This window comes from Aquila chrysaetos, chromosome 7, assembly GCF_900496995.4.
Source record: "Aquila chrysaetos chrysaetos chromosome 7, bAquChr1.4, whole genome shotgun sequence".
Lineage (NCBI taxonomy): Eukaryota > Metazoa > Chordata > Aves > Accipitriformes > Accipitridae > Aquila > Aquila chrysaetos.
Genome location: NC_044010.1, coordinates 993,892 through 1,020,311, shown reverse-complemented (window position 1 = coordinate 1,020,311; position 26,420 = coordinate 993,892). Strand labels below are relative to the sequence as shown.

At 50.9% G+C, this 26,420-nt stretch overlaps 2 protein-coding genes and 1 long non-coding RNA gene across 21 annotated transcripts; 2 read left to right on the top strand and 1 right to left on the bottom strand.

The window, feature by feature from the left end:
• The first annotated feature begins 596 nt into the window (after positions 1-596).
• Positions 597-14,500, top strand: COPS7A (COP9 signalosome subunit 7A). Of its 14 annotated transcripts, none has more exons than XR_005932772.1 (12): positions 597-861; positions 1,005-1,080; positions 1,648-1,736; positions 1,812-2,014; positions 2,480-2,585; positions 2,928-3,079; positions 3,464-3,529; positions 4,337-4,453; positions 7,034-8,908; positions 11,930-12,275; positions 12,464-12,933; positions 13,191-14,500. XR_005932772.1 is itself a non-coding variant. In XM_030019443.2 (8 exons), exons 1-7 carry the CDS (start codon positions 700-702, stop codon positions 3,501-3,503), a joined length of 828 nt encoding a protein of 275 aa, XP_029875303.1. In that variant the 5' UTR covers positions 597-699; the 3' UTR covers positions 3,504-3,529; positions 3,851-4,064. The 14 variants fall into 14 exon arrangements, 2 of the variants coding, with proteins under 2 accessions (XP_029875303.1, XP_029875302.1); XR_005932773.1 differs by having other exon boundaries at positions 11,930-12,651; positions 12,847-12,933; XR_005932776.1 differs by having other exon boundaries at positions 11,930-12,933; positions 13,191-13,299; positions 13,471-14,500.
• Positions 14,501-14,721: 221 nt separating this feature from the next.
• MLF2 (myeloid leukemia factor 2) lies at positions 14,722-24,742 on the bottom strand. Of its 5 annotated transcripts, XM_030019445.2 has the most exons (10): positions 24,631-24,742; positions 24,100-24,187; positions 21,395-21,468; positions 19,283-19,409; positions 18,781-18,816; positions 17,236-17,289; positions 16,685-16,810; positions 16,172-16,331; positions 15,843-16,083; positions 14,722-15,309 (listed from the first exon to the last, which is right to left on the bottom strand). In XM_030019445.2, the coding sequence occupies exons 2-9, from the start codon at positions 24,121-24,123 to the stop codon at positions 15,905-15,907; spliced, it is 780 nt and encodes a 259-aa protein (XP_029875305.1). In that variant the 5' UTR covers positions 24,124-24,187; positions 24,631-24,742; the 3' UTR covers positions 14,722-15,309; positions 15,843-15,904. The 5 variants fall into 5 exon arrangements, with proteins under 5 accessions (XP_029875305.1, XP_029875309.1, XP_029875308.1 ...); XM_030019449.2 differs by lacking the exons at positions 24,100-24,187; positions 24,631-24,742 and adding an exon at positions 22,170-22,188; XM_030019448.2 differs by lacking the exons at positions 24,100-24,187; positions 24,631-24,742 and adding an exon at positions 21,680-21,812.
• LOC115343504 lies at positions 22,302-25,051 on the top strand. Of its 2 annotated transcripts, none has more exons than XR_003924144.2 (2): positions 22,302-23,160; positions 23,809-25,051. It is a non-coding gene; the product is annotated as an uncharacterized LOC115343504 (long non-coding RNA). The 2 variants fall into 2 exon arrangements; XR_003924143.2 differs by lacking the exon at positions 23,809-25,051 and adding an exon at positions 23,370-23,776.
• The last annotated feature ends 1,369 nt before the right edge of the window (positions 25,052-26,420 follow it).

The following is a 26,420-nucleotide window of genomic DNA, read 5'->3' as shown; positions in this document are numbered from 1 at the left end:
GACGAACCGGTGGCCACCGTTAACCCCGGGGCCGGCTGCACCCCAAGGCCCGAGGCCCGACCGGCCGCTGGAGGCCCATGGACCCGAACCCCCGGGGTCTGCGGGCCCTACCCGGGGCCCCGCGGGACGGGGACGACGGGGACACACCGAGGCTGGGCCCCGGGCGGGTGAGGTAATGGCCGCCGCGCCGGGCCTCAGCACCACCTGCCGGGTCAGGTCAGGCCAAGCCGGGCCACGGCGGGCACCCGGCGTGGGCCTGCCTCCCGCCTGCCGGGCCCGGGAGAGCCCGGTGCCGGTCCCGGTCTCGGTCCCGGTCCCGGTGCCGGTGCCGGTGCCGGTGCCGGTGCCGGTCCGGGCGCTCGGCCGGCGGGGAAAGCGGCGGCAGGCCGCTCCCGCCCGGCCACGCACACCCCAACCGGCTGGGGGCGCCCTGGCGGCAAACCCTGCCCCGCCGCTGGTCTCTCTAACCGGCCAATAGGGAAAGAGGCGGAGGCGGGTGTTAGCGCCGCCTCCCCCAATCCGGTAGGAAGGCGCGGCGGAGTCGGGTAGTTAACGCTACCCGGAAGCCGCCGCTCTAGCGACGGCGGTGCCATAGAGAAGCTGTGGCGGGGCGGGGTGGCGGCTGAGGCGGCCGGCGGCGGGGCCGGGGTCTCCGTGGGGGTCCGTGGGTGGGTGGGCGGGCGAGCGCGGCGCGGTCCCATGGCGGCCGAGGGGAAGGTGACGGGGCAGAGCCAGGAGCAGTTCCTGCTGCTGGCCAAGGCGGCCCGCGGCGCCGCCCTCGCCAGCCTCATCCACCAAGTGCTGGAGGCCCCGGGCATCTACGTCTTCGGGGAGCTGCTGGACATGCCCGCCGTCCGGGAGGTGAGACCGGCCCCGGGACCGGGCCCCGGCCCCCGCGGCCTCCCACCCCTCTCCCACCCCGCCCCGGGGTCGGTAGGCCCGCCGGGCCCTGCCCGCGGCCCCGGGGCCGGGGGGTGATGGAGCCTGACCCTGTGTCCCCGCAGCTGGCCGACGGCGAATTTTCCCCCGTCTTTCGGCTCCTGACCATCTTCGCCTACGGTACCTACGCGGACTACTTGGGTGAGACCGGGCCCCGGGGATGGAAGGCGGTTCGGGGACCCCTTTCCCCTCCCCGTGACGGCGGTCCCTCGGTGCTGGAGCCCCGAGATGTTGCAGACCCTCACCCAAACTGCCCGCAGCCCCCTTTTGCAGCAAGAGCCGTGCCTCCGTCGCTACGGCCCGACAGATGCGTAATTGCGCTTTGGGGCCGAGACCGCTGGAGTACCTGGCAGTAATTAATGCTGCCATTTGCCGGCTGCGTGGGGCATTTCCAAGAACATCTTGACAGAGACGTTTTTGAGGGGCGAGGGGAAAGACTTAGGTATCCACTGGGACCTGCAGACCTGCATAAATAAGGCGCGGGACAGCTAGAGAGGATGACTTGAGGCCGAGGGGAGGAAAGGCTGCTCAGAAAAGGTCCTTTAAGCTGAGAATTGATGGGGATGGCTTGGCAAGACGAAGCATCGCTTGGGGGATTGGTGTGCAGACGCTTTAAGAAACGGGCATGGCGCAGATGGTGCTGCGCGGGGATGGGAAATGGAAAATGAGGCGTAAATCCTTATACCCTGTTCTTTCCCCTGACGACAGCTGAAGCAGCAAACCTCCCTCCCTTGACAGAGGCTCAGAAGAACAAGCTGAGGCACCTGTCAGTCGTCACTCTGGCTGCCAAGATCAAGGTAGTGGCCCTATTTTTCCCCAAGTTCTCCTTCCGCTGGGATTACCTCGTGCTAGTTACCGTCGTGTTTCCACAGTGCATCCCCTACTCAGTGCTGCTGGAGCAGTTACAGCTGAAGAACGTCCGGCAACTGGAGGACCTCGTGATTGAGGCTGTGTATGCAGATGTGCTGCGAGGGAGCTTGGATCAGCGGAACCAGCGCCTGGAGGTGGATTACAGCATTGGGAGGGACATCCGGAGGGAGGAGCTAAGCACCATCACCCGCACATTGCAGGAGTGGTGAGGAGGAAGCCCCCAATACTAACACCCAAAAAAGGTTGCAGGAGCGGCCGGTGGCTTCCCCGGATCCTCTGTGTGTCGCCGGGGGGTAGCGTTGTGAGGTGGCCTACTCGATCCCCTTTCCCAAACTCCAGCGGAAAGTAGTTTTCCAAAATAATTTTCCAAATTCCCCTCTTTGTTGCTGGAAGGGTGACGGGACCGCAGCAATGTTTGCACGGTCCTCACTGCTGGCAGGAGGCTTGCTGAGTATGTATCTGTAGTTCCTAACCTAGTATCGCTCTGTTATTTGTCCCCCTCCCATCACTACGTTATTACATTGGACTCCTGCTCCTGTGTGTTCCCTGCCTGGTGTAGCTGTCACCTTCCGGTCTTTTTGGCTGCTAGAGTTGAAATCTGTCATCTTTCACATTTCTTTCTATGCTGTGTAAATTACCTGGCCTGTTCAGTTCTGCGTTTTGTCTCCAGGTGCCAGGGCTGCGAGGTTGTCTTGTCGGGCATTGAAGAACAGGTTAGCAGAGCCAACCAACATAAAGAGCAACAGCTGGCACTTAAGCAGCAGATAGAGAGCGAGGTGAGTGGGTTGAGGAGGCAGCAGCCAGTGCCCCTCACTTTAAAATAACTAGAACCAGTACCCTGTGGTTGTTACAGTCTGTGCTCAAGTGAGGCATTACCTTTTCCCTAGGCCAGACCCCCCCAGGGGGCTGTGCCTGAAGAAGAGTCCTAAATCAGCTTAACGCTCCCCTGCAGCGCAGGGGGCTGGACAGCTGTTAGCTCTCTTGTTTGACCTGAGCTTGCAGCTCTTCACTCCAGGGCTTGCTTTTAAAAAAAAAAAAAAAAAAAAAACCCACCACAAAATGAAAACGAACTAAAAACGTTGGGAAATCTCTTGGTTCTTGCTTTTCTGCTGTTGCAGGTGGCAAACCTGAAGAAGACCATTAAAGTGACAACAGCAGCCGCTGCAGCAGCCACATCCCAAGACCCGGAACAGCACCTAACAGAGCTCAGGGAGCCGGCCCCTGGCACCAACCAGCGCCAGGCGAGCAAGAAAACTTCCAAAGCCAAAGGGTGAGGAGTGGGGGCAAACGAAAAGAGCCCCTCTGTGTGTGTGTGTGTGTGTGTGTGTGTTCAGGAGATGAACTGAGGGGAGCCCTGTTTTGGAGCAATGAGGTTACTGAGTGCAGGGGTCTGCTCCCTGGACAGGGGGTGGTCAGAGATGTAGTCCCAGCTGAGCATTTCTGCTGTGAATGTGAGGGGAAATCTCTGCGGCTCTTGGTCTGAAGCAGAGTTCATAAGCCTTCCTTGTGTTCCCCTCTTGCAAAGAATGTCGGCCACTCTTCTTTGTCTTTGTGCGTGTTTAGAAAAGGAAGTCGGGGATGAGCCTGAGTGCCCACTCTGAATTGGGTTTGTTTCTTCCCCCCCCCCCCCCCCCCCCCCCCCCTCTCTCCACAGGCTCCGGGGCAGTGCGAAGATTTGGTCTAAATCAAACTAGTTGGATCTCCCTTCACAACTGGGAGGGTGAGAGGAAGAGATCTGGGGGATGGAGGGGTAGCAAGGGTCCCAAGTGTGATGCTTCTGAGCTCTTCCCCAAGATCCATCTTGCCACCTAATTCTCCTGCATGTTTGTTCTCTTTCCCATCTTCATTACTGACTTTCCAGGCAGTGTCTCCCTCCTTTTCATCAAAGCATTTCACACTCTAAGCTTCCAGCTGTATGCGTTGCCGTTTCCCCTACTGCTCAAGCCCCCATCGCCACGGCCATGTCTTTCTCTCTCCCTGTCTACTGACAGGTCAATTTAAAGAGCCATAAAACTGTTGTCAGTCACCTTTGCACCCACAGGGCATCACAGAAGCTTGGGAAAAGTGCGCTGGTGCTCAGCAATCATTTTGGCTCTATGAGACCCCTGGGATACTTTGCTCCAGGATGCAGCTGCCATCTTTGATTGTTTAATCTTTGTTTTGCTAGGTGGGAGGGTAGTTTTTGAAGGGATTCTTTTAAAAATATATAAATATATTATAAATATATATAAACAATAAAAGTACAGATCTATGGACATATCTATACAAACTTGTGCTCCTGTGGTGGTGTCTCTTTGTCTGATATACCGATTCTGGATGTTCTAAAGTAAGTCGTGATATTGAGAGCCTCTGTCCCGTTTCTGGGTGGAATAACCTCAAAATACTCACTTCCTTTTCCAGAGGGTAGTGCCACGGTAGCTCTATGGGGACGAGAGTCCATAAAGCAGGAAAGAATGATAAATCTTACTTAAAGAGTTTCTTGTGTGATTGATTTGCATCTGGAACATTCAAAAGAGGTGCTTTTCAGGTAGTCTCAGAGGAAGGTGCAGAGACTGAGGAAAAAGTTCACATTTGTGTCAATACTACGTGCCCGTGATCCTGGACAAAACGGAAAGTGATGTGGGGACTTGTCTGACAGTTAAAGGTAAGAGAGTCAATGCCCATCTGGGTGAGTTTTCATAGTATAGACACTGCTTGAGCCATTCTTGGGTGATGTTGGAGTCTGGTCAAAAAAAAAAAAAAAAAAATTTAATGAAATTGACTCCTGCGAGATGCCCAGAAAACACCCTCAGATTCTTCAGAGGATGCATCCTCAAGGCTGGCTTGAAGCCGAGTCAGATGGATGTGAGTGTCACACTGCTGTTCCACGGTGCTGTACGCTGATGTAAATGTAGATTGACACCGTGACTCCCACCCCCGCTTAGTTCTGTCTCTTTCCTTGTGCCAATGCTAAAATTTGATTCCCTGAACCTGGGTTTCTGGGCATAAGCAAACTGCCAAAAAATTAATCCAGCAAGGGAAAGTCCTGATCTTTGTCTACATGGAGGCTTTTTCAACTCCCTGGCCTGGGTGAATTTTGTTCTGGGTCAGACGAGAGCTGGAGCTGAGGCAGTGTAGGTGGGAGCAAGCTTTGTTGGCGGGGGGGTGAGGCCGTGCTTGTTTTAGTGGTAGGGAGGTGCGATGTCATCTCCATACTTGAACACCACAAAATGCTGGTTTGTGCAATATTGCTGTCTTGCTAATTCTGGACTGCTGTAATGCAGCACTAACTTTCAGTGGGAAACCCCTGTCACCTGAATCCATGGATTCATAAAACTTTCAAGCAGCTTCCTTCCCTGTGCGTAAGGTCACAGGGCAGGGATGTGCCGAGGTGTGCCGGGGAGACTGCTGTCACTGGCTGAGGTCTCCAAGAGCTAGGGCAGCCCCACACCTTTCCCCTATCCTGTGCCCTGAGGCATCAAGCCCCTTAGCTGTAGTCGTCTGGCAACAGAAGTTCCGAAAAGGAGAGGTTTGGCATGAAGTTGTCCAGAGGAGAGATGCAAATCTGGCTGCAGGAGCGCATAAGGGGCCAGCTGAGCCAGGCTTGTCTCAACCCACCGAGGGAGGTCTGACTAATTTGCAGCAATAGGAAATCTACTTGACGAGTCCCGTTTTCTGTAAGTTGCAGGGAGGGGTTGTGACAACGCTTCCAGCTTATGTTTAAATTACCTTGAGCCTTCCTCCCGCTGCATCACATCACCTTCATCTGTCTCTCGGTGAGGAAAGTCACTGCGCTCGCTGCGTTTGCGGTTGCGCAAAGCAATGATGTCTGTGCGCATCAAGATTCTCCCGCTCCCTGGGAAGAGCTAGTCTGGGACCGAGATGCCAACAGGGGAGGTGATACCTGGCAAGTCCTGAGCACCTGCCAAATGTCTGGCACCTCACGCCCTTGGAAAGAGGAGCCGCTTGCAAAGCTGTTGGGGTGTGAGGCAAAGGAGTGGGGACGGGCTCAGGATGGAGCTGAGCAGCCGGACAAAGCGTGTGTCCTAACAGCCGGCCGAGGTCCGGCGGGAGCTGGGCTGGACCGGCGTCCCCTCCAGGGAGAGCTGAAGTGACCAGTAATGGAGGAGGGTATTTGTGCCCTGCAAGAGTCCCGCTGTCGCTTAGGAAGAGCAGCCGCAACAGCTCTTTGTCCCAAGTGTCTTGGCTCCTCTCTGACCTGTTGGGTTTTACTCTCTTTAACCATGTTGTGGCTATTGGGCACAAAGGGTCTTTTTAAACACCCTGAAGCCACAGTTTAAAGCCAGGCTGCAGATCCCGGGAGCGGAGTTGGAAGCATCCCTGAGCCGGCACTGGGAGCTCCACGCGGGTCGAAGGTGATGCACTTGTGTGAGCATCCTGCGCGGCACACGGCAAGGCAGAGCAGCGCCTGACCTCCGTACACACGCTGGCATCGGTCTTGTGGGCAAAAAAACCCCATGCATGGGTGACAGCAACCAGAGTGTGGACCAACACGGGGTCCCGGGGGGGCTCACCACAGCAGCCCTAGGCTGTGCTGAAGCCCCGGGCTTGGATCCTCACGGCTAAATCACAGCCGGTGCGAGTCTGCCTGTGTCGTGCCATAACTTTTTGTGGCATCGGGCTTGCCCCCCTCTCCGAGGCTCAGCTCAATTCTCTGGTAGCGGCGTTTGCCAAGCGGAGCTGTAGGCCTTGCTTCCCCCTTCCCATTCTCTTATTTGTCCCTCTTGAGGCCAGTTGTGTTGTGGATTACAGAAGAGCTTGGGATTAAGCGTATTTGATCAAGGGGCGCCTGCACAGCTCTGAAAGTGTTCTGTTTTGTTTACTTTTCAAAGGGAACACCTTTTAAGACCTCCATTAAGAAAAAAGAAGCAGAAGGTAGCAGATAAAATTACTTCAGACCTTTGGTATGACTGAAAAATAAATGAGAGGTGTGCAGCGCAGAATGAAAATACTGCTACAAATTGCCTTGCTGGATGGCAAACAGCGGGCAGGAGCATAGGTTTCCCTTTGCCCTTCACCTGAAAACCATGCTTTTTATTTTCCTGCTCACTTCAGCCGTGACTCTGAATTTCAGTCAGAGAGGATGTGAAGATTAATTAATTAGTTAACATTTGTAAATCACTTTGAAGATGGCAAGCGTGAGATAAGTACTGAGCATTCTTATTATAAATTTTCATTTTAATTTTAAATGTCTTTGTGTTTTAACCCTGTTTTTTCCCCAAAGAAAAGACTGAGAAAACAGACCCTGAGTAGAGCAGAACAGAAATACCTGGACACACAACACCCTAAGCCTTGACAAAGGAATGAGGTTTAGGGGATTGTAGAAGAGAGGGTATGGAGAAGTGTTCGTCCCGTCTTGAGGAGCAGGAGATCTGCCAGCCCTAGCATGGGAAATGTAATGACTCTTGCACAGTGATTCATTGCAATCCCTCTTTGGGTCTCACATGTGGGGCTTGGACATCTGGATTCAGGAAAGGGAGGAGGAAGGACAGGACCTGAATGGCTCTGTCGCTGATGTCTGACTTTTGCCAGCCGCCCTGTGCTGAGACGTAACCATGGATTCTTATTGGGAATTGGGGTTAATGATGGTAATTCTTCTTATTGCATTACTAGGAGCACGATTTCTTGTGGGGAGCTTACTGCTCCCCTTCTTGAAGGTGGTGGGGGCGTCAGACAGCATGGTGCCAGCAGCCCAGTGTCTGTGGTGGTGCCTGTCGGTACCTGGTGAGTGGGGAGAAGCGTAACAGCCAGGCAAGCGCCCTGCAGGACTTGTCCGAGGTTCTCCCCATCCTCCAGTGGTTTGTGCTGGAGGACCTGTGAAGGTAGAGGTGGTCTTTCTGCTTAGGGCCCTCAGCAGGGCTCCCCTCAAAGGGAGCCAACATTTTGTTTATGGGGGTTGCTGAGGCCACCCTTGCCTCTGTCCCCCCAAATGAGGCATATAAGGGCTTGGTTTTTGTTTGTTTGGGGGTTTTTTTGACAAACAGGAGGGCTGGTGCGTATGAGAGTATCTGTGCGTGGGGCCGTGTGCTTCCCCGAGCTTCATGTGGGGGTGCCTCGCCTCTGCTCGATGGGGCATTCGCTCGCCTCCCCTCCCCTCCCCTCCGAAGGCTTTTTTGTGGAAGGTGGGTGCCTGACAGCCTGGTCTGTTGGGTGAACTGACCCAGATGGATGGGTGTCCCGGTCTGCTTCCCGCAGGGCCGTACCTTCTTGCACAGGCTCTCTGCCGACAGCAGCCACGGAGGGTTGTGCCTGCCTCTTGCCACGGCTGGACCAGCCCCCCCGGGATGAGGGCCTGGCTCTGCAGAGGAAGGTAGAGTAGTTGGAAGAATCCCACAGTCCATGTCAGCAGCTGCAAGCGCATCTCTCAGATCTCTGACATCCTTCTTGTCTCCTTTATATGCCCTAGAATAGCTGCTCATTTTCCTTCTGTGACCCCTTTCCCTCTCTGCCATCCTCTCCATGGGCGTCTGTCTGTGTTCCCACCTGCAGGGCTCTTCTTTCCTCATCCCATTCCCTAGTACTAGTCACTGCTTAGCTGCAATACTCGGAAAAAACCACCTGCTTTCTCTACCAGTTCCTCAGCCACCCACCTCTTGGGTGTTTCTTTTCAGGGCTGCTCCAGTTTTCCGGGAGCATCCCTGCCGGTGCAGTGCAGAACTGGGCTGGATTTCTGTCTGCCTTCTCTGCTGGTGGCAGGCTCTGTCACTCCTGGTGAAAGGAGTTCATTTGCAAAAATTCTTTGTGCAATGTGCAATTATATTCATGTTGCGATGAATTCAATAGGTACCGAAATGTCAGCTGGATTCAAGAGCCGTGACCCTTATATGGGTAACAAGAATGTCCAAAATTACTGCAGCACTTGTGCATGAGTTAAAAGCAATTCTACGCCCTCCTGCTCTGAGGCACAAGTGAAGCCACAGCCCCTTCGGATCAAGAGAAAATGTTTCTGGAGAGGCTTTGCCCTGTCTCCTGCAGGTTTCCCTGCATCTGCTGCTGAAGCATTTAGCACTGGCTTTGGAATGTGGGAAGATGGATGATCTGTTTGGTGGGAGCAGAAGTGAGAAGGAGGCTTCTGGTGACTGAGTGTGATCTCTTACCGGTACTGTCTCATAATCCCTTGTGAAAGCTTCTCAAGTACCAACCAAAAACTGGTTAATTTTATTGTCCCCACTAGTCCCCTTGGCAGGCTGCCCTAGAACCTGACTGCTGTAGTGGTTAGAAAGTTTTTCTAATTTCCAGTTTAAATGGATTCACAGCTAGTTTATATTCTCTTGTGCCTGTGCCAGCGTGGCTTTAGCTGAAGCTGTTCTTCCTCCCTGGTGTTTATTTCCCTTGAGTGTAGACTTCACTTTGCTTAACTAATCAAACCAGCCCCCTCATACGTTGTGAGCTCTCTGTAGCTTGTAGGCTATCCTGGAAGCTTGCTCTTATTTGCACTTCGAATTAAGCTTTCTTGGCTAGAAATTGAGCCCAGTTCTCTTCCCACAGGTGAAATCTGATCAGCATCTTGCATAGTAACAGTACCGCATACCTATAGCTACTACAAATGCCTCCCGACAACGTGTGTCTTCTCGATGCCTCGGTAGGTGCTTACAGTGACTGTACGATTCACTGGTGATCCTGAGTCTGTCGTCTTTTCTGCTGCTTATAATCAAAGAGGGTCCAGTTTACAGCTAAGAAAGTCTTGATTTTAGTCCCTTTGTGCTTCTGATTTTAGTCCCTTTGTGCTTCTAACTTTAGTCCCTTTGCTTTTACTGACACCTTCAAGGCCACCTACATCCTCCTGCGCAATACTCTCATCCAATGTGTCTGGGTTTTATTTATTTACTCACGTATTTATTTTTTGCAACCTTTGATCTCCTTTTCTCTTATTAGTGAGGGATGGGTATTGTGAGGCTAGTATCTCTACTTCCAGCTTATCTCTGATCGTTATGGCATCAACAGTTGGAGATAGGTAGTGTCTATTCTATTCCCTTTCCTTTGTATCTCCTCCCCCCCCCGCCAAGTTTGTATTAAGTGCTCTCATGATTTATAAACCCAGCCAGCCAAAACAGCCAGATGTGAGGAGATAGGGGAAGTAATAATAACCTAAGTCGAGTTTCCCCATGGGGACACTTTTTGAAGTGTTGTCTTTAAAAAAAAAAAGAAAATTCCCAGGAGGAAAAAAATAGTTACATTTAAGACAGGGCTGAAAAAGTCCTTTTTTAAGAGTGTTTTGGAAAGCAGAAAGATGTTGCGAAATCAAACAAGTGATTTTTAACCTCAGCCCTGTATTGAGGTCTATTTTAATTCCTGTTGTCCTCTTACACTGGAGTCAGTGCCACAGGAGTGGCATTTGCCTGTGGAATTTTACACTCCTGCCCCATGGAAGTGCACGTTTGTTTCCCAAACAAACCCTTGTCCCTATGGACCACTCCGTTTCCTGCAGCTCGCTCTGTGGTCCCATGTGCTTTGATGTCCCTGTCAAGTCACCAGGTCTCTTCCCCTTCCCACCCTCCCCTGCAGTCCAGCACTGTGCCAGTCTGCTTTCCTTTCCAATTCATAGATTTTTAATCCTGAAGGGACAGGTATAATCACATCTTCTGGCTTCTCAAGTGGCCAAGAGCTACCTCACCCCGTTCCTGTGCCCGCTCTCCAACTTCTCTTTGAGACACCCCCATCTCGCTTTGGAGTAGCGAGAGCTGGAAACCCCAGGTATGCTCTAATGATCACGCTCTCCTGTGAAGGTCTGCATCTCATTTCCAGTTCCATCATCAGGTAGCTGCAGGTTTTCTGCTAGGTTGAAGAGCCCTCTACTGTCAAAAGCCTCAGTCCCATAGAGGTAATGCCAGCCCTTGCTGGAGCGGGATGAGCTCAGACACAAGAGTCTTGAGCTCGTGATATCTTGTAGTGCCAGTCAGCGGCTCCAGGCTTCAAGTCATCCTTGTTGCTCCCTTCGTGAGTCCTCCTAATCTTTGGTGTCCTTTTTAGTGTCATATACTCAGATTTCACACAATGGGTTCACTATTCTGATATAGGGGACAAACTTTACCTCCCTTTTTGGTGAATGCAGGCTAATGCATCCCAGTGTAACCCATCTCCACAGATGAAGAATTATGCAAGTGCCATTCATGTACTTGGTTGTCTCCCGATCCCCTAATTCTTTTTGGAGTCCCCCCAGAGTCTCCAGAAAACAGTCCTCCATCTTGAAAGAGCACAGACCACCTTTATGTTCCCGGATGAATGTCTTTCTGCCTTCAGTGCAGCCAGAAATACTTATTGTTTATAAATAACCACCACACCAATAGTTACGGACTGCTCTGCGCATCTCATCTTTTTCCATCATTTATCACTTTCATCGTTCCTTGGGTCCTCTGAAAGCTTCATCAGCACTGGTTTAATATCTTCTTTCAGATCATTAATCAAGTTACTAATGAGCATTTGTTTCAGAACAGCATCCTACTCGAAATAATTTTGTATTCTGGGGTCTCTTTTTCCCCTCATTACTTGAAATCTATCAGTGAACTAAAATGTGTAAAACCAGCCCTTTTGTTGTTTGAATGATTAATTTATCTCAAATCAGAGCATGGTCTTGTGTGGCTAAGTAAGATACCTTGTGCTGGTTTAACCTTTAACTTTAGGTTGCTGTAGTGCCTTTGTTAACCCAACTCATGATTTAATCGGAAAATACTACATTACGTGTTATTGTTGGACAGGAACAATTTCAAGAAAGTGAGATTGAGAACATTATGAAAACCGATACATCCTTTTTTATTTTTAAATTTAATGCATTTTCCATCTCTTAGCTTGACTTTATGTCAGTTTACCTGGTTTACAGCTGGCAGATAGCATCTCATTTACTGTTTACAAATATGGGCACAAGGTTAACTTTCCCAGGCTCATTGTATTTCCCCAGTGTTCACTCTCCAAAGCTTTAAAAAGTACAGCGAAAGGTGCACAGAGCTTCCGACAAAACTAGTTAAGGACAAAGTTCCCACTAGCTCTAATGGCTCTTACTTTCATGATAAATTTTCAAATATGGAAAACTGAATATACAGCAAACCAACCCCCTTACGTTTCTATTCTATTTGTGTGTAGCTAATGCACTCTCATCCGAGGTTCTGTCATGTCTTTCCACCAGTGTTTCCAGCCTCTCTCCACCTCATTCTGCCCACCTCCCCTTCCTCACCCCCCCTTTTAAGCACAGCAGCTCCCTCCGTCTCACTCCAGATGCTCTACTTACGCCTTAGCAAGATGCCGAAGTACCACTGAACTGCATTGCTTTGGTGCTTCAACTAGTCCCATCTGAAGGTGACAGCTGTGGGAGAAGGAGTGAGAACGGATTTTGTCTCCATCGGATGGATAAGGACGACTTGGAACCATGCCCTGCGCATCTTAAACGAATGCCATTTGACTTCCATGTTGGGAACATCCAACCTTCTCTTTCTCCATCCTGCTGGAAGAGCTGTCACAGACATCTCAGAAACGTAAGAGACTCATCCCAGGCCTTCCCCTTGCCCCCATACAGCAGGTGGTCTACTTTTAACAGGAAACCATTTCACTTGGAACTGTAATGGGAAAAAAATTAACCAGACATAGGTGTGGTCTAAATGCTGAAGTCAGGGTGGTGTAACAGAGGTGGGCTTTCTGATTGCGCCGGTGTTCTTGTTTTCAGGCAGCTCAGTTAGAGCAGTGCTGCATGTACAGACTCGGGCACCTGCTTACAACTTGGAGCTTCTCACAGCTTGTCTAAAGACAGAGGAAGAGGAGTAAAGCACTGGTTGTGCGCACATACCTTCTTGTGGCCTCTGTGCAATTCTCTGCATGCTCTGCCATTGGATTAATAACCTCCGTCGGTGATCAGTAAGTGAATTTTTGTCAAACCACGGTATTGGTGAAAGGGAGAGCCCCCCCCCCCCCCCCCCCCCCCCCCCGCCCCGCCCAGCACAACTCGCAATTGCTCAGCAAAAGGCACCGGTGGCAGTGCATCTTACTCCTGCTGGGGTACAGATCTGCCCTCCCTCTCCTTGCCTTCACATTCTCTCCTCTTCTTTAAAGTCCCTCAAGCCACTGACCGAAAAGCACCGTCGTGCCCGGAGCCTGGAGCAGCTGAGAAGGCTCCTTCAGCAGAACCCTGAGCGGCAGGTGAAGATCAGCCCCCCAGGACTGGAGGAGCCAAGGGAGGTTCCCTTCTTTAGGGAAAAAAACCTCCTGCTCTCTGAAGTTGGAGGTTAACACACCGTCTCAGCCTCGGGACTAGCAAAGGGGAGACCCTCCCAATACACTTCCCTTACTTGTTTTTTGGTTTGGAATCTCCAAAACTCTCTCTTGGGCTCCTGTCTCTGCTTCCCAGCCTTAACACAAGGTCCTCCTCTAACTGAACCTCTTTTCTGTTTCCCTAGACCACCAGAGCCTTGTCATGCCTGGAGAAGGCTGAGATCTTGGAAACAGCAACTGGGTAGACTGCACCCCCCGCCCCAGAGTGCAAGAGCATCCAAGGCTCCCAGATCTGTAAGCAGGATGGCACCCAACAGGGTGCAGAGGCTGAATCCAGATAAAAGGATTAGGGATTAGATCAAGATGAGGAATTCCATGCCCAAAAAGGAATGGATCCTCACATCTTAAAGGTTAAAGTTAATCCCCACCACCACCATGCCCCCATCTCCCCGTTTTCTTTCTCAGACATCGCCTTAAAGCATGGCCAGGACTTCGCAGCTGGTTACCACCACCCTCTCGATGCAGCACCTTTTTGAGCTCAGTTGGTTCTTCGCTGGATCAAAACACCACTTCCCACATCTCGCACCAGCTCAAGACTACCACTGAGATGAGGGCTGCCATTGCTCCGGTTCCTTCTTTCAAAGTTTGGCAACCCCAAGAGGACTCGTCTTCCACTAAACCCCTCCCAAGCCCTGCTTTTTTCTGTGTAGCTCCTCCTTCAGCCTTGCTCTCTTCAGGGCCTGCCCTGACTAGGACATCTCCAGAAACTTGGTCCACTCCCAGGAGCAGCTGGCTTATCCCCCTCCAACTTCACCGTCTCAACCGAGGTCCCTCCCTTCACTCTCCCAGATGCTGGGGAGACCTCTCCAACTGAGGAGCCACTACCTGAAGACCAGGACCTCTACTGGGGTTTGCTATGCGACAAAACAGGGCTGGGAAGCGGGGACAGAGCCTGCCATCAGCTAAGGCTCTGCCCTGCGCTTCCTTGAGGGTGGAACACATGCAAACTCTGCCCTAAGCTTTCCAGGGCTGGATTCTGCATCCCTTTTTTTCAGGGCAAGATAGTCCTCAGCGAGGTGTCTGTCCCTCTGTTAGGGCCCATACGTACAACACGGCAAGATCCCGGCACACCACTTCCAGGTGTACGTCATGCTTCAATTTCCTGCCTTCTGTTCTGAACAAGCTGATGAAAAGGTTTACGTAAGGGTGCGTGCTGGACCAGGAAACCGGCCCAAGAACCCAGGAGATCTTCCCTGTCCTGTACTCCTAATGCCTCTCAAGTTTCACCTAATACTGAAGAAGTTAAGGTCATTTGCAACAACATTGGCCTCAGTTGCAGAGAAATAATATGAAAATAATGGAAACGTTCCCTGGCTGTGCAGGAACCCCAGAGGCCCAATTCAGGGCTGCAGAGATGACCAAGCAGCAAGAAAGACCAACCAATCTCCCTTGAGCGCACAGCAAAACTACAGCAATTAAAGGGTATTTTTGCAAACAGTGGGTTCTTGGGTCATCTTTCACAATTTCCATGTTAAGCATTATCTCACTTTGTAACTATATGGGAAGGCTATAAGGCTATTTCCTGTAAGAAAACAAAGCCTTAGAATTAAACACCAAGTTTCTCCTGAGCACTTTCCCAAGGGTATGAAAGAGGTTACTTAATTCCATGGCAGGCACAATTAGGTCAGCTGAAGGTAAAGACTGATCCAACAATCCTTTACAGTTTGTTTCTTTATTCAGTAAACATCTAGTTACAAGTTTCACAAATTAAAAAAGTGGGGGAGCTGACTGAAGAGGGGTCAGGGGGGGCCCACAGGCTGATCCAGCTTTTGTTCTGCTCCTCCCTTCTCTAACGCACACATCCTTCTGCTTCTCCATAGCTGCACCAAGGAGCAGGAGGGGAATCGAAGCCTCTGTCCCGGTGAGGGGACCGACACAGGGTTCTAGCAGAATTCCCTCATCTTTCTTTCCCAGGGGACTAAACACAAACTTCAGAACCAGCCCAACCCAGCACAGAAAGAGTGGAAAGGATGGAAGAGGCAAGGTGGCAGCTCCTCACGCCCACCACTACTGGCAGAAAGAACAGAACCAAGGGAGAGCAGAAAGGGAATGGGCAATTAATGCGTTCCTTGCACATCAGTGAGATTCCCCACGCCCCACTGCAGCACCCAAATGGGGCAAAAAAGAGCAATGCAGAAGATTAGTTGCTTTGTTTCAATTCTTAAGTGGGAGGGAGGTTAATACTAAATTTGAGGAGGGTCCAGGTGGTGCTTTGAAGGGGCTTCAGAGTTTCACCGTCTGTACCTGGGCGGAAGGGAAACAGAGAACATACATAAAAAGAGTAAGCAGTGACTAGAAAGCAGCACAGAAGACAGATAGAGGCATGTTTAAACCTGATGTCTAGACATCAAAAAAAAAGGAAAAAAGGCCCTTTTCAAGCACTAGATCGCATCCTAGTGAACCCTATTCAAAACAGAGGAGAGCAGACACCAGGATTGACAGCAAATGGTCTCTAAGTTCTATACAGTGACAGTATAAACACTCTACAGATTGCAATCCCACATCATTTCATACCATCTCAACCAGCAGTTAAGGCTGACACCACACCTCTTTGTTGATGACAAAACTAACTTAAACAGCTTCCACCTTCCCCTTCGGAACAGTGTTTTCTCAAAATTCACATCCTCCCCTGCTCTCTAGATTAAGTGGGAAAACCCATTTCCAACCGACACTTCAAAATAATACAAGATTGGGGCAATGAAAAAAAAAAAATAATCATACAGCTAAGAGGCAACCGCGCAGTAGAAGATGAGGAAAAAAAACCTGTTAAGACTTACAAGAGCGTGTAGGTAGATTTGGGGGTGGCCACGCTGCACCCCCCACAAGGTCTGCTCTGGGTTCACCAGTCATACCGACGGGACTGTCTGGAGGGAGAATCCTCAGGGCCCTGGATCGCAAGACGAGTCCCTTCAGCCCGCCGGCCGCTGCTGCCTTCATGACGTCGGTAATCCAGGCCCCGCTGCGGTCGGAAACGGGACGTCTCTCGCCTCCACTCATCGTCGAATGCGGCTGCATCGCCTGTGTAAGGAAAGAACAAGCTCAGAGCGGGAGGAGGTGGGGAAGCGGCACCGGGGTTTGCTGGGAGGAGGACACGGGCGGTACTCACTCTCATCCATGTTGATGTAGTCCTGCCTCTCCTCCTGGTCCCCCGTGCGATGGTTCCGGGACCGCTGCATGATGTGGGCCCGCTCCCTGATGTGGTGTCCAATCGACATTTGTTCCAAGCCACTGTCCGAGTCCCTTACGGTCCGTCTAGTCTCACGGATCTGAGGGCAGATTCCCGTGTAGGATCAACATTTTAATTCATTCTCCCAGCCCCATAAGGCACTCCGATTCTTGCCTGCAGTATTTCAGTCATGTTGCACTGCCACCACTCCCAGGATGTCAGACGCAACATAATGAAGAGGGAAAAATGGATTTCCCCCTGCCAGCACTTCCCATCCCCTCCCAGTGGCCCTCAGCATGGTTCAGTGAGTCACAACGCGCTCCTCGAACCGCAACTGACTGCAAAGCAGAAGTGCTGTGGGTGGCCAGCACTGAGCCACCAAGCGAAGTCTATCCACCCACAGCAAAACCAGCAGCCTCGTGCTGGGAAGACGCACTGCAGTCTCCTCCTTACCCCGCCAGGTGCTGAACGCATCTCCGAGGTCTCTTGATAGACTTTGGGCCCGTCACCCAGGTTGGAATAGGAGATGACAGTTGAGGAGGTAAATGTCTGGCAGTTAGCACCACTTGTCATATGCTCCTGCAAGAAGAAAAGGGGAACAGTATAAAGAAGGAATGGGAGGGAAGGAGAGATGGCAGTCAATTCTCTCTCTATACAACAAAGTAGGAAGAAATTGCAATAGGAAGAATATAATCCCCATGGGTCCATCTTTCTGGAGAATACATCTTCCTGTTAAATTAATTCTTGTTTCTTGCTAAACAAGTCTTCCCCCACGCTTCCTTCCTCACCCATCTCTCCTCCCTGCCCTCAGAGGGTACGCCTCAGGAACAAGCTCTCTATCACCGAATCCTGGTCGTGAAGCAAGGCTTACAGCCTCAGCCACCTCGGCAGCCTGAGCACAGCCCATGCCAAAGGAGCACAATAAGGTGGGAGACGATAGAGGGGATGGCAGAAGCACCCTCAGTACTCCCCTCAATGCAGACTGGTTTATGGAGGGTTCTTACCATGTTTCCAATCATGTCGTTCATCATCCCAAACATATCTATAAAGCCACCTGCCTGATAAAAAGGAAAAGAGAACACAAGAATAGTCAGTTTGGAAAGATACAGGAGAAAAGAACAACAAACTATCTGCAAGGGACAAAAAAAATGCCACCTAAGAAGAAAAGCCTTGTTCTTTTCCCTTTCGTTCAGTAGTGCAGGAAAAAAACCAGAATTTGGGGTTGCCGTTCTCTCTATTCTCTCAGGCTGCGTTGCCCACGTGTTCTGGCTCTCCAGATCTCTGGATACAGCAAAGGTTGTTCTTTTAGTTTGGGCCTGACTCCCAATGCACGGGGGTTCGCGAGTCCGGGCACTCAGCAAAGCTCAGAGAAGAAATCTCAGGATGTGCACCAACAGTGATCTTAACCGTAAGACAGTAGTCCTCGATGATGTTTTCACCTCATCACTGTCAAGTCTTAATTTAAACCACAAGGAAGTTTCCATTGATTGTATTCTTTCTAACATAATAACAAGTTTTCTTATTTTCCCTACAAACACCTGACTTTTTAATCTTGTAAACCTAAGGCTGCAGTAATATACTGGGCCAGCAGGTCCCACAGGTTAATTGTGCAATATGTAAACAAAATTACTATGTCAGTTTAAACTTGCTGATTTTTTTGTTTCCTTGAGTAGCCTCTTGTTCTCGTTTCCAGCACAGCAGTACTCACGCAGCATTATTATCCTTTGAAGTCTATCTGTTTGTATTCTTAATCCTTCCCTGAGCTACAACAATTCCAGGATGCTTAGTCTCTTTCACTGAGGCAATCCTGCAGAGTAAGGCAGCTAAAGTTGCTGGATCTGGAATAACCTATTTCCACTGCATTATTTTAGTAGATGACGGAGATCAGCACGCTCCAAGCACAGTGTTTCTCACATACACACAGCCATTCTCATTCCAGTCCTGTTCACTTGAAGTATTCTGTTGGCTTCTCCATTCGCCACCACTGGCAAAGGAGGCTGAATAATAACCTCTGCCTACCGATGTCCAAGTCTTTTCCTCACGTCATCACCGTTCCTCCATTACCTCCAAACAGATCCGCAGCTTCTTTTCAGACATATGAGGTTATTAAGAGACTATCTGCTCTTCCCGGGTATTAACTGTCCCAATTCCTATGAAATATTGTGCTGTAACAGCTTTAGAGCTCTTCTCTGGTCAAGCTGCAAATACAACCTCCCCCCCTCTCTCCTCTAAACAGCCCACAGACTAGATTAGAACATTAGAGGGCAAACAAGGGAAAGGCCTGAAGTCATATAGCAATGAGAGAGGTCCAAGAGAAACCAGCTGCCTCCAGTTCCAGTTCAATGCCCTCTTCCGTATTCCGCTTACTATAAATCTAGTGCTCATTCTGGTCTCTTCACACCTTCCCACCCTCACTACCCGTCAGGATAGATGGTCTTGCTCACAGATGGCTACATTTTAGCACCAACTGCACAGAGCCCTGATGAATATCTGTATGGAGCCACTACTTGGAAAGCCTCTAATTTGACCCAGACAAACAGAGAACTTACCATGCCGAGCATCCCAAAGGGTGAAACAGCTCCTGCCTGCCAGGACAACAGAAAAACAGAACAGAGAATGACCTTGCAAGAGCCAAACACTAGATCCTCCTCAGAATACCCTCATCCTTCTCAGAAACAGAACTGAGAACACTCAGGCCCAACAAACAGATCAAGAAAGTGCCCCACAGACTCATGGCGGTTCAAACGGTATCATCCTTAACAAACCAGACAGAAGGTGATGCTCCTAAGTTTCTCCCAGTTATAGTGATTTATGCCCTTGAGAAATAACACGTATTTCTTCCCCTCCGCCCATTCAACCTTGAATGGAGTTGCGTTCAATGTATTAATGCAGGCAGAATAAAGAAAAGGACAAGACCATCACTGTTTCAGAGATTAATTCTGCACCCACCATCTGTGTGAAGGCAAGGGGCATGCCCAACCCAGTAATGGTGCAAGACAAAAGCTATCAAGGCAGTTTAAGAAATCCTATCCTGTACTCAGCCCCTCTTACCTGCATCCTACGGCCAGCCTGGCGCGCCCCAGGTGTGGTCCCATCAGTGATGCCAAGGAGCGGGCCGAACCCGAAACTTCCAGAAAGCATGCGGTTCATGTGCTGCCGGTGGATGGCAAAAGGGTCCCTTTCAGAAAGGTTGAGAGAACGGTGAGGAAGGAATGACAGAAGACAAAGCCCCACATAATCCACCCATTCTGACTTTGAGTTTCTCTTATGTAACTGTACATTCCTTTCCAAGCTGAAAATCCAGAATGCCAAGAACTCAGTGTTGCTTATGGTGATCCTTGGGGCTGGAAGGGACCTCTGGATCCCATCTGAGTTCTTGTAATAGAAGGTAGGTACTACACCACAGAATCCCTCTCAGGCACTAACTGATGTCTGCTCAGAAGTAGTTTGGTGTTCTGCTCCCACTAATGCTTTAGGGCCAAGCACGGCCAAGGCTGTTCCAGAACCTCACTGCTCTAACAGATGAAAGCCACTTCTCAGATCTGCTGTCCATGTACCCTCATCATTTCATACTCATTTCCTCTTGTGCCATCAAAACCCTTAACATTAACAGCTCTGCAAAACAATCAAACCCTTCTAGAAGAGCAGTTCTTTATTTTGCAGGGAGGTGCTCAAAGACCCTCCTGGCTGCAAAGAGAGGACTACACTTAATGGCATCAGAGAGCATGCGATCCTAGATACCGTCCTCTTGCCCCTCCATGTACCCATGCACAAACACACTCAAATGCAAGACTGAAGCCTCCACAATGGACTGTATGGCCTGACACTGTGTGACATCCCTTTGCCCCAAGTAATCTTCAGCTGCTGTTTTCCTACAATGGTACGTGTACACCTGTCAAGAGGCTGAGACCACATACAGCTTTTGCAGATCTGAGAGGGAAAGGGAACAATAACTGGGGTCCCTAACTGGTTTTCCTTTCTTTCCTTCTTTTGCAGCCTCCACTTTGAGGGCTGTACGCATTCACACATGCTGGAGGAGCAAGGAGAGAAAAAAGGAGAATAAGGACAAACGGTCACAAGACACAGCGGCCACAGTACAAAAAGTCTGGGAAATACCATAGCATTTTTCGGCACATCTTATAGTCTGCACTTATCCCTCCTGAGCGTGAATAACCTCAACAGCACAGAATAATCCTGAGATCACAAAAGTACCTACTACAAACCAATACTTTTCTGCCTCTACTGGAAATGCTTCCCGTAATAAAAGCTAGGCTCGTACCCGCCACATCAATGAGAACACAAGTCATTCTGTGACTAACTGGGACATCAAGGTCTCCTCTCCTGCTAATCTGTTTACAGCTGATAAAGTTCTTGCTTATTACCAATTTTACAAGGAAAAACTTGACTTTATTCTTCTACGTAAATTAATTCCACCAAATTTCTAGTAGTGCCATGCTTAACATAATCAAATTCTTACTGTATTACAGTCTATTCCTTATCTGCTTTGGCAAGGACTGCCAACATAGCTTCACTGCCAAAATTTATCAATAGCATCCAATTTCTGGACTGTGGACAGAAACAAAAACATTCAGTAAAAGGAATCCCAGGAAGAGTTCTTGGGGCCTTTGCTAGATTTCAAGACTCGTATTTCAAAACTACTTGTTGCCGTCTCTTTACTCATTTCCTCGCAACTTGACAACTGCTTTAGCAGTCTTCTCCAGCTCCATTAATGATTTCCTGTGCAGCACAGCAACAAACACTGGACGGAACAGTAGATATTATCTATCTGAACTGAAATCCTACTTTGCATAAGAAAAAAAAAAAAAATCCTTACGCAACAAAAAAGATCAGGTATTCCAGCTCTCTCTTCCTCAGACAGTTGCAATGCTTTCTGGCCTACTTTATTTAATTATGCTTTCCTCCAAGACCATGCTCTAGTATTGCAGAAATCAGACCGACGCGAACCAGGTTATTCCCTGCGCTGCCCCTGAAGGGAATGTTTGTTATTTTTCTCCAGACAGCTGCGTTGCGCTATTTCCCGCAGCCCAGAAGGCCCTTTGCCCGCCTATTCGGACGGGAGGGTAGCCCCCCCCCCCCCCCCCCCCAGGGGATAATCTGTGTCCCCCCACCCACCCCCCCGGGAGGATGCCCAGCTCGACTCACATGGCAAACATGGGGTCCTCCGGCTCGCCATCCCTCATCAGCCGGAACATGCTTCCCTCGGTCGGGGGCGGCCTCTGCGGAGGGGAGAGGGGGGGAGTGAGCACAGCCCAGGCCGAGGGCGGCGAGGGGGCGAGCAGCGGAACCTGCCGCCATCCGCCCCTCCCTCCGCATCGCCCCCATCCCGGGCAGGTGATGGCAGCGCTCCCCCCCGCCGCACCATAGGCCGCGACTCCCCCCCGCCTCCCCCGTCGCGGCCCTCCCGGTCCCGGTCCCAGGCCCCTTCCCCTGCCTGCCTGCCGGTGGGTGCCGAGCGGCGGGCGCAGCCCCTTCCCCTTCCTTCGGCGGCAGGAGGCGGCCTGCGGACCGATCACGCCTCCGCTCCCATCGCGGCCTGGGACCGCGCTCGTCCCCGCCGCCCCGCCCGCGCCAGCCGGCTGGCTCCGCGCATGCGCGACCGGTCCGGGCGAGGAGGTGCTTACCGAGGGAGGGGGGGAAGGAGACGGGGGAGCCCCGCCCCTCGCCGACGTCACCGCGCGCCCCGAGAGCCGGGAAGGGCGGCTCGGCAGAGCGCCCCCTGGCGGCACCCCCGCGGCGGGGTCCGCCAGACCGGCCCCGGTCGGTGCGGGAGCGGCGGGGCGCAGCGAACGCCACCCGGCCCGGCGTGACCGAGAGAGCACGGAACGGCGCACGGGCAGTTATTAAACGGGGAGGGTGCTTTGTTAAACTGGGTTGCGGGTCGTCGCTGACCCCGGGGGGAAGCCGCCGGGAATCGTACCCGGTGCGCCTACACCACCCATCCGTGGGGTGCCGGTTGCCTCCGGGTACCGCCGGCTGGAAGAGAGCGGACTGAGTCATTCCAGCCCGAGACCAGGGGCACGCTTCCGCAGGGATGTTTTTGTCGACTGTCGCATCCTGCCCGCTGCGTGCGGGAGCCAGGCGAAACCCATGGCCAGAGGACTGGAAAGAGCAGGTTGCAAGATGTGGTTGAGAAATCGGAACTCCCGAGTTGTGGCAGGAGCCACGTCCTTGGATTTCGGAGTCTGACGGAGGAAAACGACCCGGTGGCGTGCTTTACGTGGTGGGATGAGTAGGGGACTTGGCAACAGTTCTTGCTACAGCAGGTCTCAAAACCGCTTGGTGTCCAGAAAGAACAGAAGACCTCTCGGTGGAGGCCCGTGCCTGGGCGTACGCAGAAGGCTCTTCAGATGTCCCCCCTTGTATCCAGTATGTGCGTTCTTCGGAGGCTGAAACTCATGTCCACGACGACAGGGAAGCTGTGGATAGCACCATGGTGCAGGATCGCGGGGTGGAGACGGATCCCAGGCAGGGCGCAGGCAAAGCAGCGACAAACCGCTCGGGCAGTGCTCCTTAGGGAGGCCGTTCGTGGGTGAGCTGCTGAAACGCGCTCCTGTCACCGGCTCAGAGCTGGTCTGTGAGCACGGGAGTTCATACAGAGCCTCTGCTGACGCCGCCTCAGCCTCTCTGCCGCTTCTTCTGCAACCCTGAATCATCCTTCAGAGACCTCCGGTCCGGAAAGCCTTTCCTGATCGGTGTGTTTTCCTTTTGCTCTGAGGCTCTCCTGATGTTTGAGTGTGTGGAGTTGACCTCGAGTGGCAGGATTCCAAGGCAGGTAAAGAGCTTCTTGGGCAAGAACGTAAGCATCTCTTTTTTTTTCTTTTTCTTTTTTTCCCCCAAATCTGTGATAAAATGACTTGCTGTCCCCCAGACGCCAGTGATCCTCCCACTCCTGAAACATCCTAGAGATGGTAAGACTCCCTCAGTTTTTTCCAAATACTCAAGTCAGGCATTGCTGCCTTCCAAACACAGAGATAGGGAAGGAATAGAACAGAGTCTGGAACAAGTACTGCTTTGCAGATCCTGTTTCTGTCCCTAATGCTGCTCCTCCGCAGGTGGCCTGCGACCCAAAGGGCTGACTTTATGAGACTGGAGGCTGAGGCTGTGGGTATTTCTGTAGCCTTACAGGCAGTTCTTACACCTGATGAACCTACGTTACCAAAGACCACGTTACCAGTGGTATTGCCAGCTCAGCAAATCATGAGGGAATCTAGCTTGCAAAGAATCGTGCTGGTGGCAAATGCTGGGCGAAACCCTGGAAGGAGGAATTGGAAACGCAACCCTTTTCTGGAACACGGACAAGCCCACAGTTCCGAGGAATGGAGAAGCTGCCTTACAGCACTGTTTGTAGGAGAGGTTTCTTGCCACGCTATGTCTAACGTGCACCAAGGGGATGGCCATTTGCTACGTTAAGAATAACGAAGCACGTGGGGGCATGAATGAGAAGCAAGACTCCCATCTTGCTCCTCTCCCACTCTCTATTTAGGCTGCTTCTGTTTTTGTCACGAATAAAAGCTGTTAACTACGGCTCTCCATTTCCTTTTTTTTTTTTTTTTAAGCTGCCCAGGTTGTGCTGGAGGCGGTGGGGGATGCGGGGGGAAGGGGAGGATGAAGGAGCTCAGCAGGCAGCCAGGAGGAGCTGAGCGAAGGGCAAAATGGAAGAGGGGTGAATGGCACCCGCTGCCATCAACTCCACCTTCTCCCACCTACCGCCGGCTGCTGCCAGGCAGCCTCCCCCCAGCGGCACCGTCGGCCAAAGGGGCAGCCACGGTGGAAGCGTTTTAAAAGCAAACTGAGTATCACGTGGTGAACGTAAATAAACAGTACGCTGAAAAATCATGCCTTGTTACCTGCTGCTTCCAGGGACCGATCATTTTGGCCAACGAGAGAGAAAGAGCTTCTTAATGTGTCCAAACGTTCCAGGGCCCCTGTGGACGCCTGTAAGACAAAGAAATGCTCGTTATCAGAAGTCAGAGCTACCCACAGCCATTTCCTCATTGGTTCCCTTCATCTGTGCCTCTTACGTAATCCTCACCCAACAACTAACTCTGACCTCAGATGAAGGGCACCCTGAGTGAAGGACAGCTCTGATTTGATCCTCAAACGTGACAATTCGTATTTGGGATGCTAGAGCCAGCTTGTGGTGGCTGCAGCTTGTGTTGCGCGGCAGCGATTACTTTCAGAATATTTTGCTCGTGTTAAGAATGTGTCTGTCACGCTGTGACTGAGAACCACGACCTCCATCTGTGCTGTGTTAGCAAAGAGAGGTTCACAAAAATCACGATTGAAAACCTCCCTCCCCTTTCTGGTCTTCTGACAGGCTGTGTCACCCCTCGTCACTCCCTTCTACTCCTCTTGCTTCCTCTCGTCACGTTACCTACCCTGCTTCCCAGCCCTCCGCAGTGCTTATTTAAATGTGTTGCCTCTCAGGAAGCCATTTCCCTATGCAAAGTTGGCTGGTGATTGAATTCTTGGGTACTTCCTCTTGACTTCAGGATACAGCATCATGAAAGAAGAAGAAAACTGATTATCTGCCTGGATTTTTAATGGACACAGGGCAGAAAGATGAACAGTGTGGATTAAATACATAAATGCATCCAAACACATGCCCTCCGCACATTGAGATTTTGGTAGTTTCACTGTAAGTGAAAGGACAGATACTCTCTGTGTCTGAATTTATGTAAATCTAAGAAAAGTTAATGCAAATACACAACCTTCCGCTCTTTTGTTGTTCAGCAAACAGTTTGGAAGAGTTTCGGAACCACTTATGAGTTAGTTCAGAAAATAAAATTCTTGAAATAACCAGTATTGTGTTTTGCTTTTGCTCAGAAAATGGCTCATAGTTAGTTCAGCCTTCAAAATAAACAAAAAGTCCCGTCCCCCCACAACAGAATACAGTGACAAGACTAGCAAGGTATTAAAACAAAATGCATAAATATTTGCTTCTAGGTGCATGCATCCTTCATGTGCTAGAAACAGAAAAAAACATGCCATGCATGAAAGCCCAGACACATATGCAAGCACACGGTCACAAATGAAGACATGCACATGCAAGTTTAACACATGCCTCGGTAGAGAAGTACCATACTTTCTATACTTACCAAAGCGAATGCATGTAACAGAGTGAAAATATCACCACCATACACAAATAGGTAGGTACTGCATCTAAACACATGCACACACCTGCATAAACACAAAGCACAAACAGAGTGCAGCACAAAAACTGTAACTTTTTGTACCAAGAAAGTTACATTCATGTTGTTGTTGGGGCTGCAGACAGGCAGGCATATTGTCTGTCTATGTTCCCAAACAATGATATATCATGTAACTTCTGCACCTCCCTCATTTTTGTCTTTTGGAGGCCATTAAGACTCCGAAAAGGATGGAATGTATTCTGCTGAGTTAGCAAAGCAACTTGAGGCAAAGATTACAGCACATACTGAAAAGGGACTCGCATCCGCAGACCGCACAATGAGTATACTCACATTTGCAACGAAGGGGAAAACACAGATGGGAGAGGGAAGCAGAGAAAAGATGCAAATTGATCCGGCAGACGAAATGCAGAGTGGCACAAATCAGATGGAGGAGCAGAAGACAGGGGGAAGAGTTAGGTGAGACAGTTAAGGGATGCCCTCGGGGCTTGAGCGAAGCAGCTGCACACTAGAAGGCAAGAGAATCTCACCATCAAGATCTGAAGGGCAAGAAGAGTTGGGATGCAGAAACGGGCATGTCACAGGGCACGAGGAAGAGTTTCACATCAGATTTGAGGGGAAAAATATAGTTGATACAGGCATGCAGGGCAAAATGGGACAGGTGGAAAAAGGCTGGGGGGGCATGAGATGAATTTTGTAGCTGGGATAAAGGATGTCACAAAGAGAAGCCAGGGTGAGGGCCACGGGAAGAATGCTGCCAAGAACACAGGTAGGAGGCAAAAGTCGAGAAGCAACAGATGAGGTTAACAATTGCAAAGAGGATATGGTGGGGAGCGTGGAAGGGAAAACGTGAGGCTGCACACTGCAGGTGCTGGGGTGGAAGGGAGAGGTCACAGGCAGCACACCAGTTTGCAGAGCTGACCAAACAGCCCCATCCTACAGGTTGCTGGAAACACGCTTCCCTTACACAAACAGGTGTTTGTCTATTTGCATCTGTGGGTGCGCTGTGTCAAGAAGGC

What these genes read in the sequence shown, in the direction of transcription:
- COPS7A (XM_030019443.2), top strand. Translation starts at nt 700, where the DNA reads ATGGCGGCCGAGGGGAAGGTGACGGGGCAGAGCCAGGAGCAGTTCCTG. An exon ending in CTCTGGCTGCCAAGATCAAG is followed by an intron (nt 1,737 to 1,811) that starts GTAGTGGCCCTA and finishes GTGTTTCCACAG; the next exon opens with TGCATCCCCTACTCAGTGCT. An exon ending in ACCCGCACATTGCAGGAGTG is followed by an intron (nt 2,015 to 2,479) that starts GTGAGGAGGAAG and finishes TTTTGTCTCCAG; the next exon opens with GTGCCAGGGCTGCGAGGTTG.
- MLF2 (XM_030019445.2), bottom strand. Translation starts at nt 24,123, where the DNA reads ATGATCGGTCCCTGGAAGCAGCAG. An exon ending in ACGACATGATTGGAAACATG is followed by an intron (nt 16,811 to 17,235) that starts GTAAGAACCCTC and finishes TTCTTCTTGCAG; the next exon opens with GAGCATATGACAAGTGGTGC. An exon ending in CTACATCAACATGGATGAGA is followed by an intron (nt 16,084 to 16,171) that starts GTGAGTACCGCC and finishes TTCCTTACACAG; the next exon opens with GCGATGCAGCCGCATTCGAC.